Source organism: Zonotrichia leucophrys, chromosome 7 (assembly GCF_028769735.1).
Source record: "Zonotrichia leucophrys gambelii isolate GWCS_2022_RI chromosome 7, RI_Zleu_2.0, whole genome shotgun sequence".
Taxonomy (NCBI): Eukaryota; Metazoa; Chordata; class Aves; order Passeriformes; family Passerellidae; genus Zonotrichia; species Zonotrichia leucophrys.
Window position 1 is genome coordinate 34,605,938 of NC_088177.1, and position 22,108 is coordinate 34,628,045.

The window sequence follows — 22,108 nt, forward strand, 5'->3', positions numbered from 1 at the left end:
TTAACTGCCTCTGCACACTTGGATGAGATACAAACTGTATCCACCAGATGTTTTCGGTCACTCTGTTGGGATATCATCCTGAATTTATGATTAATTTTCTCAGTTTTCTGAGACATTTCAGTTTCCCAGCCCCAGAAAACACATCTGGGATTATTTTTGTACCTCCTGCTACATATGTCAGTCAAAAGCAGTACACATCTCCGGACCCATATGCAAGAAAACAGCTTTCATGGCATGGGTTGTGGAAGACAATCTGGATGAAGACGTGACAAACCTGGGAGCAGGGCTATATGCAAACACAGGACAGTGTGTACTAGCCATGTGCTTAAGCAACCAAGCAAACAGCTTTTTAGGCTGTCAGGGTGTCAGCAATTCCTCCCATGACATCCTTATAGAGAACACGCCAGCTTCTCATGCTACCTCCTTACAAACTCAAGTATTTCTTCCCTCACGCATTTCCAGAAGAAATGCAGTTTCTCACAGTGTTTCCAGCCACTTTGAGGATCTCCTCTATAACTACATGGGCCATTTGCAGGATGGGAGTACCCAGATCCATGTGCCATATGAAGGGAACAGCTCAGGGCTGCAGCTGCTCTGCAAGATGAGCCATGCAAGCCACGGGCAGGACTGCCCAGCCACCTGTGCAGACAGACACCAGAGGACAAGCAACTTTGTCCCTGAACTGAAAATGCAAATAAACATGCCCTCTTTCAGCCTATTTGCGAGGACAGCTGGTCCTTCACATCTCTGTTTCTTGAGTTCTATGCAGACATATTTTCTCAAATATTTTTTTAATTGCATGTTTGTGTATTATTTCTGCATTTTCAGAAGCCCCATGAAGGAGACAATCACAGAGAAGCATCCGTGTGTACAATCACATGCACCTGGTGTGGCATTGCCCAACTAGAAATCAACAGAAGGGGCCACAATAGCTAAGCCTATTCAGTGCATATCTGAATATTCAGAGGTCACATCCGGACACAGACAGAAAGAGTTAATGTCTCTCCCAATAAATTATAAGCATCACAGTTTGCTACCAGCTCTGACTGCAGATCAGCAGTGCTCTAGAATTCTAGCTCATCCTGTGCTGTCACATCAGTTATTCAGCACGCACTGCTGAGAGAAGCTTTCTAGATACATTTATTTAATTACCTGCACATCCCAGCGTTGGCTCCCAAAGTACCTGCCTGTCACTAGCAAGTCCTGTTATCAATAGTTATGTGTATCCTCAACTGTTAATGTGAAAGTTGCTTAGACTTCTATGGACTAGCTTTTACACTCAGGTCAGCAATTTATACTTCAACACCACAATATGAATTTATAGATTAAGTATACATTAATCCCTGCACTGTACTTGCACAATAAGAGGTTGCAGATTTTCATGCAAAACCAAACCATTGCTTTAAAACTGGAAAGTTAAGATTGGAGGAGAATATATTACATGCATATTTATCAATTAAACACATTGTTAAACACATCTAAGGTGTTTTATTACAAACCTATCCATCTGTTACCAACCTCACTTCCATGAAACAACTGCAGCATGCAAACCACTTTCATGCCTGAAGACAGGCCCACAACCATGTTGTTCAGTCCTTTCAGGGGAAAAATGTGTAATACCAGAATGCACATTGTATACTGAAAGGAAACGAAAATCCCTTAAGTACAAACTGGCTACAAAAAAGTAACAAACTCAACAAACAAAACCACCATGAAACAAATAAGCAAACACCCCCCAAATCAGGTACTGATTCCATGAGATGCCAGCTTTTTCTGGAAGGTACTGTGTTCCTCAGGTTTCTGCTCCTGTCAGCAGATGCAGAAGCAAAAGCAGCACCTTGTGTCCTGGGCTCGGGTGTGCAGGGATTGCTGACGCAGGAGTTTCCATTTCCATCTACTCTCCTCAGTGCCCACAGGAGATTTCTCAACCTGCCCACGGAATGTGAGGTGATTTTGGTTCTCTGCTTGTGCTGCAGGGGCACCCCGAGCAGAGCCTGCCAGTCACATCACCCTTTGCTGAGTTATGCATGAGGAAGGAGGGCAGGAGGTGCTGTGCTGTGACAGCTATTGTGCGCCAGAGACCTGAGCTGGCAGACTTATTCCTTTCCCAGCACATTTATTTACATCTTCCTTTCCAGTAACTGTACAAGGCACTAGTATGTTCAGAAAAATGTACCTCTGGAAAAAAACCTGAAAAACTTGCTTCCTAGATTATACAGGAAGCCAAAAATCATATACAGGCCAAAAATCTCTTCCTCTCTTATTTACATTCATAAATATTTTTTTTTTATCAGCTCATTTTACAGTAAGGTATGGAAGATTTTCCTCAAGTCTATGGAGAGAATAACATGGAGGGACTATGTTTCCTCTGCATTTAGAATCTGCCAACTTCAATGTAAATAAAGCACATATTTGCACACCCTACTGGACCAGTTTAGCTTAATCACGTTCTTAGGGACTTTGCTAAATTGGAGTGCAGAGTCATTCCCTCAGTGGCTGCTCAGAGGCTGGTTCATTCCCTTACAAGTTGCCAGCCCCAATATTCCCATCCACAGTGATGAACAGATTTCAGATCTCTAAAATATCACCCATAGATTTTTGCTGATAATGAAAAATCCATTTTACAAGTGTTTCCCTATGTTTCGATATACTTTGTAGTGTCCAACATAACATAGCAGCAGTGTAGATCTACCCTTCTCTGGGCAAATGCTGCAACATTTAAAAGAAATTGATAAATTCTGGGTTTTACAACACTTGGAAGGAAAAAAAATCTTTCAAAGAAGTTCTACAGACTGGATGCAGAAAATCCATGTAGAGGTTATTCCATTTCTATGATGTTCACAGTGAAAACATTCCTACAACACTTCAGCTATTTCTCCCCTATTTATTCCTCCAGAACTTCTCCATAAATACTTGCTGGTTTAGTCTAAAAGTGGAAAGTTAAATTCCCTTTTTGAAGCATTGTTTTTTGTCTCTTGAGGACAAGGAACATTTACAGTGCTCCATAAATAATAACTTTTTGAAATCTAATAAAGCACAGTAGCTTAATGCCCTAGAGGCCATTTCTGAAGTTTCAACACTGGTAATTTATTAAAACTGTGATAAGCATGTCTGATAAAAAGATAGCTAATACCAAAAGAACAGAATGCTAAACTTCAATAATTAGTTCTGCTTCACACTGCAGTATTCGAATTGCAGATCACTGCTGCGTGCAGTGACAGGTATGAGGAATGATCATGGAATTCAGTCAATTCATTGCAGGGAGAGGAGGGGGTTTGGATGAAGGGAATTGCATTGTGTGTTATCAAATTATTAATTGATTTCCCTTAAGTGATCTCTGATCCTCCAAGATGTAGTAAATTCAAGCTGTTTGCTCCATTTAAACCCATAGTGCAAACAACAGACTGGCCCAGACACGGCTCTTCTGGAGTGGCCGGACAGTAACTCAGCTGGGGAAGACCTCAAATATAACAATTGGAAGATGGAGGTTCACAAACAAACAAGTGAAAAAAATCCATCAGTGGGTTTCAGGTCCTGTAACCTTAATCTCTGAATCAGACCCTCTCTCTACAAACAAATGTCAGCATCTCACTGTGCAGGGATGGCTCTTGGCCTGGCATGGTAAAATGCAAGGTAAAATGCTTCAGAGTTTTCCTCCTGTGCACAGCTCTGCAGCAAGTGGGTAAGCTCCTGTACCGCAGTTGGGCATCTGTGCCTAAAGGCACAATCTGCTCTCAACTGCAAATGTTATTCTTTCAGAGAAAGTTCTTAGCTGCTGTGAATTCTTCTTTGGTGGTCAATGCTACTGATTTTCTCTCTTTCACAACTTCAAAATCCCTTGTTATTTACTTGTATTATAGAAGCACATAGTGAACTGAGATTGTGACCCCATATTTCTAGGCAATATACAAACATGCTGTGGGAGAGAATTTCTGCCTGAGAGCACTTACAATCTAAACACAGGCACATGGGAGGAAGGGAAAACCAGATGCACAAAGAGGTCAACTGACTAGGAAAAGCCACTGAGCATGTCAGAGGCAGAGATGAGCACTGACCCTTGCTCTCTTGCGGAATAAAAACTTTCCTGTCTAGCACAAATGAGTTCTTAGACAGCCTTTCTCTTTTGCTAGTGTCACAAAATACATCCACTGAATCAGTGATGTGTGAGGGAGTGGGGTTAGAGATTAGAACAATGGGCAAGACTCCATGTCCTGTCCTCTTCTTTCTGACATCTTCGGGCATGGCTACAGTCTCATCTACAAAAAGAAATTTGAGTTTTTGTGCCTTCAACTTCCATTTTTCCTGCAGGAGATTCCATTAAACAACAACATAAGGTCTGTAAATCTAACACTCCCCCTTCTCTGCAATGTCAGGTAGGAATTTACAACTCCAGACTATGCATTCCCTTATCTGAAAGGAGCATTGTGTGAGGCTTAACAGATCATGGTTTCTACAGTGCACCCAAATGGAAGTACTGTAATAGTCCAAGGTCTTATTATTAAAGACGATTGTCTAAAGATTTAGTAAAGAACATTTGATACCAAATACTAAAACTAAAATGGTGTTTTCTAAGAGATAAACAACAGTCATGTACAGGTTACAGCTTTTTTCAGCTCTTCAGGAATTTTAGTGCACAAAGAACATGTTACAATGAAGCAGCCGGCTCAGTCTTAGGTGCTGTCAAATTAAAATTCATATCCGAAGCAAGCAGATTGTCTTGCCACTGCTTTAAGTGTATTTTCAGTAACTCTTCTGTAAAGCATTTGTAACTTGATGCTGAATCCCATACTGAGGAGAATTTGAGCTTTTTAACATAATGGAACTTTGTCATCCCAATTTGCAGTTTTCAAAGGACCTGTGAGCCTCCACTGCAGCCCAAGACTCCCCATGCAAGCCTGTGTAGGTACAGCCTTGTCAAACTGCATTATGAGTAAAGTGCAATAATAAATGGGGTATCAGGTAGCAGTGGACAGCAGAGCACTGAGAGACAACAGAGCACAACCACACAAAAGGGAAAGGTCACAGCTCACCAGCCACATAACTCATTGTGAGGTTTTCATAACCAGAAGTGTTTTATTATATCAAGGATTGGATTCTTCTGAGACCCAAAGGGAACACATGGGAAAAAGCAAGAGGAGAATGCACATTAACTAAGGGCACGAAAGGTGCTGGCTTAATGGACTGATTCAGAGTGGGTTAAATCTCTCACTAAGAGTGATAAGAAGGTTTGTGGAAGACCCTTACAGTTAACACAAGCACTAAGGCAATGCCACAAGGACAGGTCCAAAGAGAGGGGAATCAGTGTGGGGGTACAAAGATGCTGGGATGCAGAGCTGTCCATAATGATAAAGAAAGGAGAGCACATTCTGCTGTGCCTGTGTGCCGAGCTTTGACAGTTGCATATTTACACAGCAATGTTAGATGAACACACCAACACGAAGCTTTGCAAGGAAGATACAGTTCTGAAGAAGAGAGATAAAGATGGCACTGCATTTCTGTTCCCACTATCTAGTGTTTGTATTTTTATCATTCTGTGTAAAGAAAAATGTCAGTCTGTGCCAATGATTTCATTTAGCTGGTGATCTACTTCTTTTGCTTGAAAGTGCTTAACAGTGCAATGATTTAGTTGCAAGTTCTATTTGGGAATGCTTATCTTTTTTTGAAAGCTATTGCTTTTAAGCATGAAAAAGCATGGATGGGGCCAAATATAAATTGACAGTCTCAGTAAACTGGGATGATAGTGAAAAAAGACCTTGAAGCTCTCACCTATAGCCAGTTTAGAGTGAATGACAACATCTAGAACTGGAGAACAGCAGAGGGGATGTTGGGGAAAGATGACAATGCTTTTCCTATTAGTGAAGATTGAAAGCATACAGAAACTGAGATGAGAGTTTCAGCACACTGGGTAATTAACTGCCGCAGTAGAATTTGGTTTCTTGCCATGTCACATTCAGTTTACAGCTTAGGATAACAAACTGGAGATTACAGAGACATAAGATTATATGTTAAATCAATAAAATAACTAAATAAAGAGGTTAAAATATACTGAGGGGAAAATAATTAAAGAAAAAATTCACTGCTGTCAAGCACAGGTCAGAAATATAAGTACAGCTGATGCAGAGGCAGGTGCAGTTGTCACTGGCCAGGTGGGTATCACATAGAACTATTTCTCATAGCCCCAGCACTGTTTATTCTGCAAAGAGCAGGCTTTGTTTTGGGGTTTCTTTTCTTCAGTTGATACAAACAAGGTACAACAAGCTATTTCTAAGAAGTGAGCCAACGAATGTAGTCACAGTAATGGTTTCCCTTGATAGAGTGGAGGCAATTCTTCTTTCAAGGCTCCTCTACCGCCAAAAGATGTCCATCTCCACCCCTTTATGTTCTTTGGCAGAGTCGCCATTCAGAACCAAATCCCTCCTTCTTCTTTGTGGCCTCTGCTGATAGATGTGACAAGACTTCTAAGCAGCCTCCTCTTACTGTTTTGCACAATGATTTCTGGAGTAGGAGGTTCAAAACCCCCTCCAATGGACCAGCCCATATTCAGTACAAAATCAATTTACCATGGCTATAGTCTCCTTTGTATTTCTGCATCAAGCAAAGCGATTTTGTTCTCCTTCACTTTTCTGCTCTGGGTTTCCTTGCCATTGTAACTCTTTGAAGCTCACAGCTTATGGAAAGATGTTAAGGGTTCTCCACCATATATTTTTTGCATTCCCTCTCCCTCAGCTTATGGACAAATCCTACACAGTCAACTGAGTGCAATTTTGTGCACCTGCATTAAGGGCTCAGCTATGAAACGCAATCTTTCCATATAAGCTTGAAACCAAAAATGCAATCACTGAAGCACTTGTGAAATGCCTGTGTATTACCAGCTTTCTAAAGTGGGGAAGTCTTGCATTCTTTATTCCTCTCCAGGTTGCATCATTGAATATACTTGTTCAGCATTTACTTGTTTGTTTTGAGAAGAAGCTAAAATAAGTTTGAGGAACTGTCCAATTTGGATTTGATTCTTACAACAATTAGGCTAAGATTCAGGAATCAAAATCAGCACTTCCTGCAGTATTAAAGAGACTAATGTAGAACTAAGATGACATTTTCACTGTTCTGTGCCTCCTGTTTTTCTTTAGGGAAATCACATCTATTGCATTGGGGGGTGCTAATACTCTTTCAGATGACAAACACTGCAATATATTCTCATTAAAATTGTGTAAGAGGTTGAACATGGTTTAAGTCTTGCCTTGGTTTGGAAAAAAAAAAGAGGGCAGTGCACAATTAAACAAATAAATGTGCATGTGATTTATTTTATCCTATCAAAATGCTTTTCTGGTTGTGCACTTATGCTTGGTGTAATACAATCAAAAGCGAAAAAAAAAAGGCACTGGAAATCTTTAATTAAGTGAAAGCTGCATTATTGAGACCAAACGAAAGCTCTGAGACTCCTTTAATGAGCCAAGGCCAGTCTTGTGCAAGCCAAAGAGATTGGGAAAGTTTTGCAAGGCAGTCTGAACACAGAGATCCTTCCTGAACCGCAGGAACTTAAGTGAAACCAGACTCTCTCACTTGTTCTTCCCCAATTTAAAGTAATCATTTTTGAGCTTCAATAATATGGATAAAAAATTCTAAAACCTAAAGTTAAAAAGTACTTTCCCTGTTCAGTTCAGCAGATGTATGTGAGAATTTCCATTTGTTTTCTAGCACACCTAGAAAAAAGATCCAGACCCTGTTCCTAGTATGATTTTGGCATGAACTGCAGAGGCACATGGACAGCTGCATAGTGCTAGGCATTTCTGCTGGAAATTAAAAGGCAATTCTGCCCCAGCGGGCCTAAATCCTAGCATAGAGGTGAAACCCACCACGTGGCTGGAAAAATCAGGCAGAAAGGAGGAGATGGACCAGTGATACAACAGATATCTGCAATCAGGGAGCTCACATGGTGCACAGGCAAGTGTGGTGTAAGCTACCCAGGATGGTTTGTTGACAACACACTTAGATTTCGACCTTTAGACTCTCTGGCTTCTATGGGGTTTGGTGCTCAGCATCATAAACTGTCAGAAAAAGGCCATTTTTGATAAATCACTAATAACCAAGAATAAGTAGGACCATCCAGAAATTACCAGGCAGGGCTGGAAGAGAAAGTCAGCAATGAAAAGTCCTCAATGTTTCATAAAAGAGATTTCAGTATTTTTTATTGTTCTACAGCTACATTGTGCATTACATCTCTGCGTTCCTCCACCAGGTGCCTAACGCTCTTGATCAGCTAATTACAGCCTTCTGCTTATTTCATGTCAAGCTTAACTCCCAGTCTGAGCCTAGCCTGCAGTTCTGGCATGTATTTTCCTTAATCTAAGACCATCTGTGCTCCATCAGAAAGGAACACTTAAATACAGAGAAAGTGAAGAACCAAAAGTGCAGAATTCCCAGTATCCTGCCTCCACCTCCTCTCCCCAGCATTTCCAATGAAATGTGAAGCCAACATCCATCCAGTCCTAAATACTCTGGAAGGCTCTGATGCAGCAATACTTTTCAGTGGTCAGTGGGGAAATGACAAGCCAAAAAGGACCTGAATCTCTCAATTTCTTTATAACAAGAGCTTCATAATTCAAAAACCACATCCCCAGCAACATATGCAGTGGCTGAGTCCAGCACTCAATCAGTGTAAATCAAATACTTGTCTCAAGAAGAACAAGGAGTCAGTTTGGGGGGAAAAAAGCAATGGGGTTGATTTATCAAGAATCCAAATGATATTTCTCAAGTCTATTTTTTATTGGGAGTGCACTACAATTTAAATAAAAACTGAACTGCAGTGTTAGGGACAATGGCTCTCTGCCACTCTGTCCCACCACCAAAATTTCAAGTGTTTCTAAGCCCTACTGTCCCCTCACTGCCCAGCCCAGCTGGACACAGCCCCTGCCTGCTGCCACTGCCAGAACCTGACCAGTGTGCACGGCACTGATCCACCCCTCTTCCTCCCAAGGCTGGGAAACAGATGCCTTCAGACTCCCTGCTTGGTCTGTCACAGTTTGCCTTGCTTCTGCCTCCTCTTTTCCAACACCAGACGTCAGCACCTGATGCTGTAGTAAGCTCTGCCAAGCCTCATCTCAACAAGGAATGTATTTGCTCCTTCTTCTGCAAAGATGGCTCTGGTGCAGTGTCTTTTATTCCTTCCTCCCAGATCCTCTGTTCTGTTCTCCAGTCTGCACTCTGCTGCCAACCCAGGATTTATTTTTCAGTTTCCTTCAGTTTGAGTCCTGCCCTTACATTCCCACTTCCACCAGGCTCTTACCTCACCTCCCCTCCAGCACATTTGCATTTGACCTCTATGAAGGTCAAAGATTCCATAAATGAGTTTTGAGAATATGTTTTATAATTAAGATGAGGGAATACAAAATTATTCTACAACAGGATTAATGCAGCATACTTCTTTGTGTTTCTTCTTAACTCCTTTCTGGTGGTTTTCAAAGCTTTCACATTTATCTTCTATTGAAAAAAATTATTTTTCTTTTTTTGCCTTGTTATTAAATCCTCAACAACTGATCTCACAGCAAAAGCTACTAAATTTGTAACAATTATATTAGCCACATACATTTTTTTCTCCTGTCACTGTGTTTACCACTATTATATTTATGAACCATTGATCATTCCTTTCTGCCCCATGCATCAAAATTCTCTCCTCTTAGGCAATTGCAGTTTGTCTCTTAATATTCCCAGGCTAAGTTAGGATTTTTTTTTTCACATTCTTAATAAAACTTAAATCACTTCTCTCTGGATGACCTTGCAGCCTATTCAAACGGCTGCAGCCCTGTTAGCTCCTTTTCCTTACTCACAAGGAAGTAAAATACTTTTTTCCTAAAACCTCAAAACCTTGCTTTGTCTCCTGTCTGAAGTGAATAATCAATAATTAGTGCATAGAATTCTTGACAGAACAGTGTTTCTGATGAAAGCATATTTTTATTAACCCTCCCCCACATTCCTTCCAAGCTGTTCTCCTTTTTCCACAAATTTGCAGGTTTATTCATATTCTAAGTATTTTTATCTGAAGGGATACATTTGTATAGCATTCTTCCCCTAGTAGACCCCAACTATTCTATTTTTACATTCAAAGGTTTTCATTCAAAATGTTTAGAAAACAAGTAGTGAAAAAGGGGTCCATTTTAAACACATGGATATGCTGGAATTGCCTAGTTGTTTACCTAAAGAGAAGAGATGAAGATAACAACTGCTTAATACTACATCCTCTATGAATCAGAACATGACAATTTTGTAGGCTCACAGTTATGGTAAATTTCCTATATTTACAAGTACACGTAATAACATATAACATTTAGATCTTAAACAAAATGCCACATATTTCAGAGCACTGAAAAGGCCAAAATGTCATTATCTCAGCTTCATAGCTAGAGAAAGGAAAGCTCAGACTGGGGGTAGCTGGAAACCACCTTACCTGTTCACAGCTGTCTGCAAGTGAAGCAGCCAGTCCATGCTACCCAAACTCTCCTTACAGAGAATGCAGAAGATGTCATTTCTTTACATGTGCCCTTCACCTGATTCACCACTCTTGGTCTCTGCAGTCTCAGAATAGTCTCTTACTTGGTCATGTTCGTGATAAAAATGCAATAGGTACCTATAACCATGGTGTGGTATCTTCTAGATGAAAGAAGCATTTCAGCGACAGTACAGTAACTTAAGATAATTGTTCCTATTAACTGCTCAAGCTGCAGTGGCAGCCAGCAACTCAAAAAGGTTTCTGAGGATGCAAACTTCCCATCCTTCTCCAGTCAGGGTGGCTGGAGATACCACAGGCATAGTCAAGGCTGTGCCCATTTACATATCTTGTCCTTTTAGGGTGTGGGTTGGGCTCTCCTTGAGCACAGCCTGGGGAAGGCAGGTGAAACCTTGGAGGCCAAAGCTCTTTGAGGTTTTCAAAGGATTCAGGGATTCAGCTGCACCTGCCAGGCTGAGACAGGATCAATATCCTGTGGGAGTGATGAGCAAACTGTTCCCATCCCAGCTCCCCAGCTCTGGGTGTCTGGTAACAGCTGTGCAGGCCCCGTCTGTGACTGCTCCATAGCTCCAATAATCCCCTCCTATTAGTCATTCAGAACTGCTGCGCTTAAAAGAAGCTGTAAAACATATCAGCTAAACTGTTACTAACAGAGAAATGCAGGATTATTTACCTAGGGAAAAAATACACACAGTAATATGAAATGTGTTTACTATAAATTTTTTTTTTTTTTTTGCAAAAAGCTTAATAGTAGGTTTTAGAGGAAACGTGAGGTCATTTGTAGGCCCTTGAGAGATGCAAATCAATAAATGGTGATTTTTTTTTTAATGCTCTCATTATAAATGACTGGATGCTAACAGGGTCAAACTTAATCCTGTGCAGAGAGCCAGTGCAGGGGACATGAATCATTTAGATCTTGTTTAAGCTCTGTCTTGAGAACAAAATGTAGATATTCCTCTGTATTCTCAGTCCTTAAAAAGCGCCAACCTGCTCCTTTTTTTTTTTTTTTTTGCAGTAATTGTCCCAGGTACTCCATTGTTCATCCTGTACGATGCCCAGTGTGCTCCTTTGTGTCTTCAAGGACTCTCTTACCCCTGACTCGCAGCATGTGCGGCTCAGCTCCCGGCAGGGATGGATGGGTCGGGACGTGGAGTCCCAGGCAGGAGGAGCCCTCGGCCGAGCGGGGACCCATGGGCAGCTCCCCCGCCACAAACCCGGGTTGCTGAGCGGGGCCCCCGCGGGAGGCATTCCCCCGTGCCCAGGACAGGGTGCGGCAGGAGCTGGCTGTGCTCGCGTGTGGAGCTCAATGGGTCGCTGCCCCCGCATCGAGCGCTCCCGGCCGAGGTGCCATTGAAGCCATCCTGTGCCGGGGCCCCGCTAACGATCCTGTCACGGAGCCCTGACCGGGCCGGGAGCGCCTCGGAAATGCTCTCCGTGCCTTGCAGCTAGCCAATAAACCACTCCGTGCCTAAAAAATAGCCCGCATACCTGAAGTAATCAGAATTTTAAAAGCACATTTTTGTATAAATCTCATTTTGTATAAATGCTGGCTTAGGTAAGGTGCTGCCTACAACAAGAGGCTGATTTGCCTCTCAGAACATGTGCAGGGCTGGGTTTGCTGACAGCAGCCACAGATGAGTGAGTTTGTCAGAGCAGGGGACAGCCATAAGCACATTGAGATCCCCCAAAGGCTCCTGGAGCTGCTGGAGTGGGAAGCAGCCCACAGAGAAAAAAGGCTAAACATGCAAACCAAAATATATTTTGCAATGATAAGGAAGCAACAGTAGTGTCAGGAAATGAGAAGTCCTAGGAATTTATTTTTCTTTTGATTTTCATTTTTTTCTCTTCCCTTTTTAAAGTATGTCTAATGGTCCTGACTGTAAGTTGCAAGAAATAAGAGCATTAGTCTTCATTCCCTACACATAAAATGCCTGACAGGGTTTTATCAAATAAAGAGTCCAATATGCTACAGTTATCAGTAAGTGACTTCAGCAGCTAATTAAATTCTCAGTTTCTAAATCCTGCTCATAATGTCTGCTGACAAAGACCAAAACCCCTGTAGTAATTTTGGCTTCTAGGTGAGGTGAGGCTGGGAAGGAGAGAATGCCAACTAACAAATTACCCAGGGAAGCAGGCTGGCAATCCACAGCTGACATCCATCATGTAAACTTCACTTTACTGTGTGAGCAGAACAGGGTAGCTCCCCTCTGGATGCAAATCAGCTCCGTGGCCTTCACTCACTCCAGGAGGGCTGCCCTGCTTAAAGTACAAACTCAAACAGGTACAGCTCCTGGACCTCCTCTATGGGGGTGCTATACCCTATGTATATGATCCTCCCATGTATGGGTACATATATAAAAATAGATGTATAAATATATATATAAGAACTTCCTATACTATGTCTAAATACTCACTTTAGACAGCAATTAAATTGATCATGACTAGACCGCAGACTATGAGACAGTTTAGCAGACCTATGAATGTGCATATTGAAACATTTTTACTCACTAGAGCATGCAGTATGTTCTTAACTCAGAGAATTCTCAAAAGAAAACTGGTATTTATTTAAAGCTAAACCTGGGCTTAAAAGCTTTGCTGGTTATAAATGGACTCATGAGCTGGGTTCTCTTAGACAGAGGGGATATTGTGTTCAGAAATCACTCAACACTATGGACTGTGAGAAGAGATTTGCTTTCTCTGCTCTCTGAATTTCAGCTGATGAGTAACATCAGCAGAACTTTGGTTCCCAAGAGCAGATGCTGCAGCCCATCACAGAGTAGAGCTCCCTGCAGTGAGGAGCTGGAGAAGTGTGTCCTTGAAGGATGAGGTGTGGCCTTCAGACACTGTCACCTTCAGTTTGACATGCATTATTTTTGTCCCTCATCTCTCACTCCACGTAGAAATTTCTCTCACATAAATCTTGGGAAGGATGACTTGCACCTGAAAGCTGCAATCTACCTCCTGACCAGTCATTTTAAGGAAAGGAATATTCAGGGAGTAGATTTTATTTGGGGACCCTAAACCATAAGAATAAATAGCTGAATTTACCAGAAAGTTTTTCCAGCCAATATAAGCTTTATTATGGAATAGCTTTAAACCTCTAGGCTGAGAGTGAGAGGTTTTAGGTGCAGCTTTGGAAGGTGATTTATGAATAGATTTATATGTTAATCTGTTAATAAAAAATGTTTCATACTGATAAAATATGTGACAACCAGGACTCAGCTATGAGCCACATATTAAAGACTGCATCTGCTCTAGTAGAGGTCTTTTGATTATGTTTTTAAATGAGGGAACTGCACTGGCCTGAAAATAAAGAAATAAACTTTGTATCTAGAAATATGTGCCACATAATTCAAACACAGATCTGGGAATCTGCAAGAAACAAACAATAAACTGCTTCTGAAAAGTGAAGCTTATTCCTGAACATTTCAAAATAGAGCTCCTGTCAGGCAACTCAATGGTACATAAAGATAGGCAAAGTATTCTTACTCTTTCCCAAAATTACTTCTCAAACTGGATGTTAAATTGGACGATAATCTCACATTCCAACTAGATTGGAGAAATAAATACCTTCAGCAAAGCTGGGCCAGCCCAGCCCTGGGCTTGTGCTGCAATGTCAATGCCTAATTTTCTCATGATCTTTGAAAAGATATTTTGAAAAATAGGAACAGCTCTGGCTCAAGGATGTTTCTGCAAGGAAATGTGAAATACAGTACTTGTACCTTTCTACTGGGAACCCCCACAGCACTTTATAGAGGAGTGCTGCAGCCCTATTGCACATGTTAAACACCAGGCAGACAACCTGAGCAGGTTAACTTTACCTCAGGCATCCTTGGGCAGAGCCAGCATCACAAATTTGGCCCTCCAAGCCCGATCTGGTGCCTATCCAGCAATTCTTGTGGATGGAAGATTTTTCTAACATTTGCAAGTTTTCTGATAAGTGCCAGGGCTTTATGAACATATTGTGAATCCTTAATATTTCTCAGTGAAGTATTTTCACTAGGAAAGATTACTTGAGTGACAACTTGTGCTGTAAACTACATTACTCACTGTTCCCTGTTGATTTTGTTTATCATATTTTATTCAACTATAGAGAGAAACCAAGTTAAACTCTGCCACCTCTCCTCACACTTCTATACACTTACAGAGCATGTTTCTCATCAGCAGACATAAGTGTGGCACTACTGAGCCCTAAATAAGTAGAAAATAATGCATTTAATGCTTGGTTTGATTCAAAGTGCAAAAGACAAAACCTGTTCCGTTTGTTGCTATGTGACATATTGAGGACTGATAGGCAAGTTTTATTATTATTAACTACAGTTTGTTGATACATGCTGTTGATTTACCAGTGATTATGCCACAGAGCTAAAGATCCCTTCAGGGAGTAGCAGGGAGGGAAGTGTGTCTTCAGGAGCAGCTGTGCAGTTTAAGAGCTTCATCTCTGTAGCAGGGATGTTGCTGCTTTTTAAAATGAGGGAAGAAAAACTGAACTAAAAACATCCTTATCAGTAATGCACTGGGTAGGTGTCTGCAGTTTGTTTGTCACAGGACACTATGGAAATGTTTTGTCTCTATTTCAGGTTTGAAAAATGCTTATTCCAAAACCCCAACAATATCAGTAGAAAGAAATTTATTTCAGTAAGGTTCAGATCATGATTTAAGAGCTGATACTGCCCCAGTATATTGATACATTGCTTTAAGCTTGGTTTTAGGTCTTATGCTTCAGTGGGATTGATAAGTACCTCAGGTTTTGCCCTAGTGACTGGGCAGCACTATCCAAAATGCCCCTGTGAATATAGGGGATCTTATTCAGAAATGTGAAGCCAAATTTCAGAAGCAAATGAAGTTGTGTGTTCTGTAGCATTTTTGTGTGTTTTGCAGTGGGGTACCAGTAGATCTGTAATTGTAGACCTCGGTGGTACTGGACAGTGTGGAACTCCACAGGCAATCCTTCCTAATGCAGGTTTATGACTACTGGGGAACTCACAATTTTTTTGTCTTTCTTAGGTGAAATAGTTTATGTCTTCCAAATAGTTTTGCAATAGGTGCACTTATTTATTCTTTTACAGTCTGTTAAAATACAGTACAAACTCTTGAAGGATTTTAAATACTTGAAACACTACTGGCCTGACATACCAGCATTCAGATTTCACAGGGCTGCTTAAAAACTTTTTATAAGAGATCTTCCATTAAAAGAAACAATTGAAGCCAAAATATTTGATGAAATTACAACATTTTCTATTACACTTACCAGATGAGAGTGCAGAAGGACATCTTAGATCCATAAAGAAGGGAAAAAGAAAGGAAAAGAAGAGGAAGGAAAATGAAAATGAAAAGGAAAGGGAAAGAGGAAGGGAAAGGGGAAGGGGCAAAAGGACGCCCCAAACAAACAAGAACAATTGTTTGAGATGAGAGAAATGCACATGTAAATGTTCTCTTTTGATGCTTCAGAAAATAACTTGACCCAGAGTATTTGCATGCCAATTAACCACATGTCTATCTCATTCTCCTTCAGATTTTAGAAAAATGTCAGAGGCATGTTTTCATCTAAGTGCAAAAAGATTGGAAGTCTTTGTATCTCAAAAAAGTTGCAAAAACAATTTCCTACTCAGTTTAATTGAGAACTAAGAATCCAGGTAAAATCACAGTGAGCAGGGGGTAGGCACTGTACTGTGATTTATGAAAGGCCAGCCAAATAGCCTGCTTTTAACACACACACCAGAATAGCATTCCTTGCTAAGAAATCCCAATCAGTACTGTGATTTTTAAAAATTTTGCTTAAAGGCTTATGTTTTTAAAATGACTCTTCCACCTACTCTATTAATTACCAACTCCAGTATAAAACTGGCTTTTCTATGGCCTCACCATGAAAGCTGCAGATTAGGAGCTAGCCTTGTTTCAGATCCATCCATAAATTAACCAGCATGCTCTCCAGGTGCACATCATTTAAAAGAAATGTTCTATTAAATGTCTAGTAACAAGAGTTTACAATACATATAAGACAATCTTTAAAGACAGACATGAAACAGATTTTGTTTAAAAGAGATGCTAAAAATTATGGTAAGAGTACCCATTTTTAAATGGTGCTTTTTGACTGCTGCAAAAATTTGAATGCTACATGCCAAAGTTTCCAATATTAACAGGTGCTTTTGGATACCCCACCTCAAGATGCTGATTTTCAGTAATTCTTTAACAAGGTGCTTCAATTTTGGCAAGTAAAAGAGGTAGACAAAATCACAAATTATCCCCAAAATACCTGAGCCATAACTTCCTTATGGATATAAAGAAGAAGAAGAAGATCAGCCAGAAATGCTTTTCACAAAAGTATTAACCACCACAGAAGTTCTCATGCAACTAAAACTCATTTGGTGAAAAGCTTCAAGGGTTCCAAATGAAATTTCTGGAATACATATCGGAAACAAAGAGAGGAGGAGGAAAAATCTCTGAAAAGTTGGGACATTTGGTTCTGTGGAGCAGGAAATGAGCTTGTTCTGTTTCAGTTTTTTCCTCCACTCCGTCTTCTAGTTCTCATGTAAAAGATTAGTGCCTTGGAGAAACAATCTCAGCAGAACCAAAAGAAAATTCTAAATGAGGAGGAAACATCAACACGTGGTAGAGCAGATGAGAGATAAGAAAGAACGAGAATTGACCCTTTATTATAAAGGGCTGACACATCCCAAAATTGACCTCTCTTCTTTCACTCCCCTGAAATCAAAATCCTTCTATAGGGTAATGCTGTCTTTTTTACACAATGCTTAATCAACAACTTGCTAGTTAATACTAAATTTTGTCTTTTAGTTTACTGCAATTCTAAGACAGTAACTTCCTGTCTAAACCACGTGGCATGCCTCTTTCCCACAGGAACTGTGCAGCCTCAGGATACAGCACAAGAACACTTGGGAAAAACAGCTTTATACTTCATCAAACCATGCTTAGAGGGGTACATTTCTCTCACTGCCAGGCTTTGTGCCACAGCCAGCATATCCTGATGTCTCTCTCCACAGACCACACTCCTCATGTTTCTGCCCTCACTTTGTGGAAGTACAAATGCAAGGAACCAGATACCTGTCAGCACAAACCTGCACCGTGAGGCAGATTTAGCACCACTGGCAGGATGACAATGAGGTTTCATGAACAGAAATAAATCAGAATACAATCTCGAGATGAAAAACTATCCCAGTTCAGGTCCAGAAAGATCCACACTGTATTTTATTTACATGCAAAGAGGAGATACAAAATGCAAACTGACATTGTGATTATTTCTTGAAGTGCACTCTCACCCCTATAGAACTAAATGCAAGTTCCTTGCATTTCTTATCTCACTTTCAGATCTGACCTTTAAAATGATGCATGGTAGAGGGAAGGTGGTGCCTTTAAAAAGCATCATGAGCTTTATGGAGTCAAGCCAAGCAGCTACTTAGGCAACCATTAGGTTGGGAAACAATCACTTCCATCATTCCCAACACGTGTGTCAACATAATTCCATGCTCTCTTTGTCATGCAAAAAGTCTTGGCAAAGTAACCGGATACACCCAGAGAGCAGGAGCGGACTAAGCTCATTATGTTAACCGGAGATCCCACAGCAGCCTCCAGTGCCATAGAAGGAGACTTCCCATGTTTTGCAGCATAGAAAAGGAAACTCAGTGCACTGAAGAGGGCCAAGCCTGGCTTCAGAAGTGTGTGAGGGAGATTCACAATTGGGTTTTGCGGAAGGGGATCCCTGACAAGCAGCAGAGGCTGCGTCAGGCAGTGTGATAACAGGCGTTGCAGAAGGTATGACACCTCTCATGACTACGAACTTCCCTCTCCTGTGTGCTCACTGGAAACCTTCCAGCCATGCTAATGCAGCTCTGCAAAAGGGAAGGCACTGCCAAATGGGAATAGCAGCTTCTCTAACTCTTTATTGTTGTCATTGGTAACTCTGTACTTTGTTTTCCTTTTAAAGAAAGATTCAATGCATTTTACAACCATTAAACATCTTTTCTTCTCTCCAGCTATACTTGTAACTCTTACTAACAGCAAAAGGCTTGTGCACATCAGAAAGGCTGGCAATACTACTCTAATGGCTTCTTTGTGTGGTCAGGTACAGGAGCAAGGCCTCTCAGCCTGTCTGAAAAAATGCTGAATGCTTCTTTGGTGATCCAGCAACTATAGAAGATGGTAAATATACCAGAGCATAAGTGTTAATTTATTTAAAGATAAGCAGCTGGTGTTTTCATTAACAATTTTTGCTGCATCCTTCAATTCCAGATTCAGTGCAGTGAGAGTAAAGTCCTAATAATGCTGGATATTTTCAAGTGCTTTCAAACTTCAGCTGCTCTTTCTTGGTAAAGGCAATGGTAACACATTTTTCAACCCCTTTTGCCTCTTGAATGCTTGCAAGTCCAATCATGGTTTTAGTAATGCATTTAGCAACACAGAGCTCCTCAACAATCCATGTTCACAAAGGCCTGCAAGGGCTAAAATGAAGATGGATGAGAAGAGTAAAACCTTCTCCAGCATGTTACTGACATCTCTAAAGAAAGCCAAGGATTTCTACTGATTGTTTTGTTTAAGCCTGTATCAGTCACACTACATGCTTTCTTCCTTAAGATGCCAAATTTTTGGCAGACGCCATTACCACCCAAAGACAGCACCATCCAAGTGGGCAAGTGTAGCAGAACCCTTTCCCCAGCATCATCACTGGAGTGGGAACAAGCATTTGGTTCTGATGCACCACTTTGGGCAAATTTACACTATATAGGCTTCTGAAAATGTACATCAAATATTACAGAACTTTCATTAACAAGTCAAATAAAATAAGAGAATAAAAAGTGACCATACCTGAATAAGAGAAACGTTGTGTAGACTAAGTCTGAAGAGGTAGTTCCTGCATGAACAAGCAGAAAAATTACAAACTATTAGGCTACCAAGGAAGGAAGGGAAAATAATTAAAGCAAGTAAGAGTTTTTGGTCATTCATGTCTACAAACAAAAGGTTTTCCTGGACTCCTCTCCACAGAATACAAAAGCAGTTATATGCTTGTTCACTGACTTGTTTATCAGTATCTTAGTGAACCTGGTAATAAAGTTCTGAGCAGGTCCTAGCATTAAATATTCCAGAATCCATACTGAAGAACCACAGTGAAATCCCAGCCACAAAGGGCCATTTGCAAACTCTCAGCAGGCTTTAGTTGAGGTCCGTATGGGCTGCAGTCATGTTTTTCACTGAATTCTGAGAAAACTGGGATTGGACAGAAGCCAGCTGGAGCAGAGCTGACTTCCTACTATGCTCCCCCAAGCCTGTTGTTGTGGGAATTCCCATTCAGGACTTCGTGGAAGAGAAGAGAGCAGATACTTCTCAGTGGAATCTCTCTGCACAGAAAATCAACAGGGAAATCAAGGCAGTGACTGCAGATATTCCCAATCCTCCTGTCATTGTCTCTTCACGGGCAAAGCAAGGGAATTTCTGACAGAAGTCACTGTAGCATGAGGTACCACATATCAGCTGAGCTCCTGTCACCCTTCTAAATGTTCATATTCCATCACAAATAGGAGGCAACACATATTTGCATAAACATCTACAGATAAGGCTTAGTTAACATGACTTATCTCACATTTTTGCTTGCTAAGACAATGCAGTCACCAGGAATCAGCTGATATATTAAGCCATACGGACTGGATTGTGTGTTTGAGGCTTTTGGCCACATCTAACTTCATATTTTTGCATACCATCTGTCACAAGGTCTAAAGAGCTGTAATCCTTTTCCAACGCCACCACAATCTTCCAGAGAACACACATTTATGTCATACATGGTGAATTGAACCATACTTCTGGAAGTGGCTCTGTTTAAGTGGCAGAAAGTGCAGCTTTGATGATATAGGTTCATCTGCTCTAGAAATGCGAGTATACAGACATTCCCCCACCTAGTGAAAATGCAAGTTCCATTCCTAGGCCAGTTACCAGAGAGGAAAGATCCTATAGTGAAGAAACGGTCCTAAGGACTCTTCTGAAGGGCCTTCTGTAGGGTCAGTACAGCAGCACAGCCTGACCAGGCAAAAAAAGTAATTCAAACTTCTCTAGTGAGAGATTCATATTTGGGTCACCATGACTGCAACAGGCTTGGGCAATTTTTCCTTCTCCTGTTATGTATCACTTGTGTACCATAAGCATGGAATTGTACTTGTCTCAGTTCTATAAATAAATCAAGATCTCTCAAATGCTGCTGACTGTTAATAAAGAAGGATGGGGACAAGGATGATGGGGAACTTGGGATGTTGAACTCCTGATACCAAATCTTCAGCTGATATAGCTCTGACTTGCTGTTGACTTGCACCATTGTATTCTGCACTGGAACTTGTTACTCAGAGAGGAATGAGACCCAATAGCAGTGTCTGAAGAAAATGTATCAGTGATTATTATACCTGCTGTAAGTACACAGAGAAGTATACAGACACAGAGGAAATCTCCATCCTTTCTCCTAGTTCTGTCACTGAAGATCCAGCAGTTCTTTTGTACAGTCTGAAACCCTATTCTGTCTCAAAGGGCTGCATACTTTCCCCCCAAAAATTGTTAACTCTTTAGCACCAGACTTAAATAAAGGTGTATGCAGCAGACCAGAAGCAGTACAGCTACACACAGCTAAAATTTCAAAATGAAGCTAAATTCTCATCCAGTGACAGATCTGACCACTCCCTTGGAACACCACGTAACTACTCACACCAAAATATTAATGCAACTCTAGGACATGAGATATCACGGAATAAGCCTTCTGCTGGGAAAGGCCTCCAATCTTACAATGCCCTCAGGAAAAAAGTTCTCATAACTAGGGACTTGAAGTTTCTCTCCTGTTGTTAAGCATGCTATTTAAATGCATTGATTTTGGAAGTCTTATAATGCAGATTTCAGCTCCTTGTTCTAGGCTTGCAAAAAGCTGGACAGTTTGACTAGGTAATAAGTTTTAATATTAGGAGTTTTTTTTCTTCCCTGAAAGCACTGCAGAGCAAATTCAACCAAAATATCTTTAATGAAAGAGACATATCCAAAGGACACAATTTTCATTCCACTCAGCCAAAGCAGATGCAGACAGGGATAGTGTCCATTTCAATAAAGCCAGTCTGTTCTCTCAGTGACTGCTGTGTAGCACCTGGGCAAAGCCACTCGGGTGGCTGAGACCTGAACCAGGCAGGAACATAATAATGCTAATGTGAAGAGCACAATGATATTCCAAAAGCTTTATACTAACCTTAGCTCTCTAAGCCTGACCTTGGGGCTTTCTTACAGAAAGGAGGGCTTCCCCATGTTTTTTATCAGCTTGCCTCACCTGGCGTCTGCACAGGCACTGACAGTTTCTCTTTGTTTGTTTGATCCTTCTCACATCTTACAGCAGCAATACAAACACCTGTAGGCAAACCAGGCTATCAGACACCTCCTGACTCCAGCTGACCTGCCCAGCTAGAACTGACTAATCCATAATTAATAACATGCTCTTTTAACCATACTTGTTCTGTAAAGCTGTACCAGGAGTAAAATGCCAAAGGAAAACATCTGCTGAATCAGACAGTGCCATTTTTATGAATTGCATTTTAACTGCAATTTCAGTCCAAGAATGAGCAAGATCTCTGAATG

The 22,108-nt window shown here is 41.0% G+C and overlaps 1 protein-coding gene across 6 annotated transcripts in view; it reads right to left on the minus strand.

The window, feature by feature from the left end:
* SEMA5B (semaphorin 5B) overlaps positions 1-22,108 on the minus strand; it is a 265,987-nt gene that overhangs the window by 83,667 nt on the left and 160,212 nt on the right. For all 6 annotated transcript variants that reach the window (XM_064717685.1, XM_064717686.1, XM_064717683.1 and 3 more), the window contains one exon: positions 19,325-19,370. In XM_064717685.1, coding sequence (XP_064573755.1) covers positions 19,325-19,370 — 46 coding nt within the window. The remainder of the gene's footprint in view (positions 1-19,324; positions 19,371-22,108) is intronic.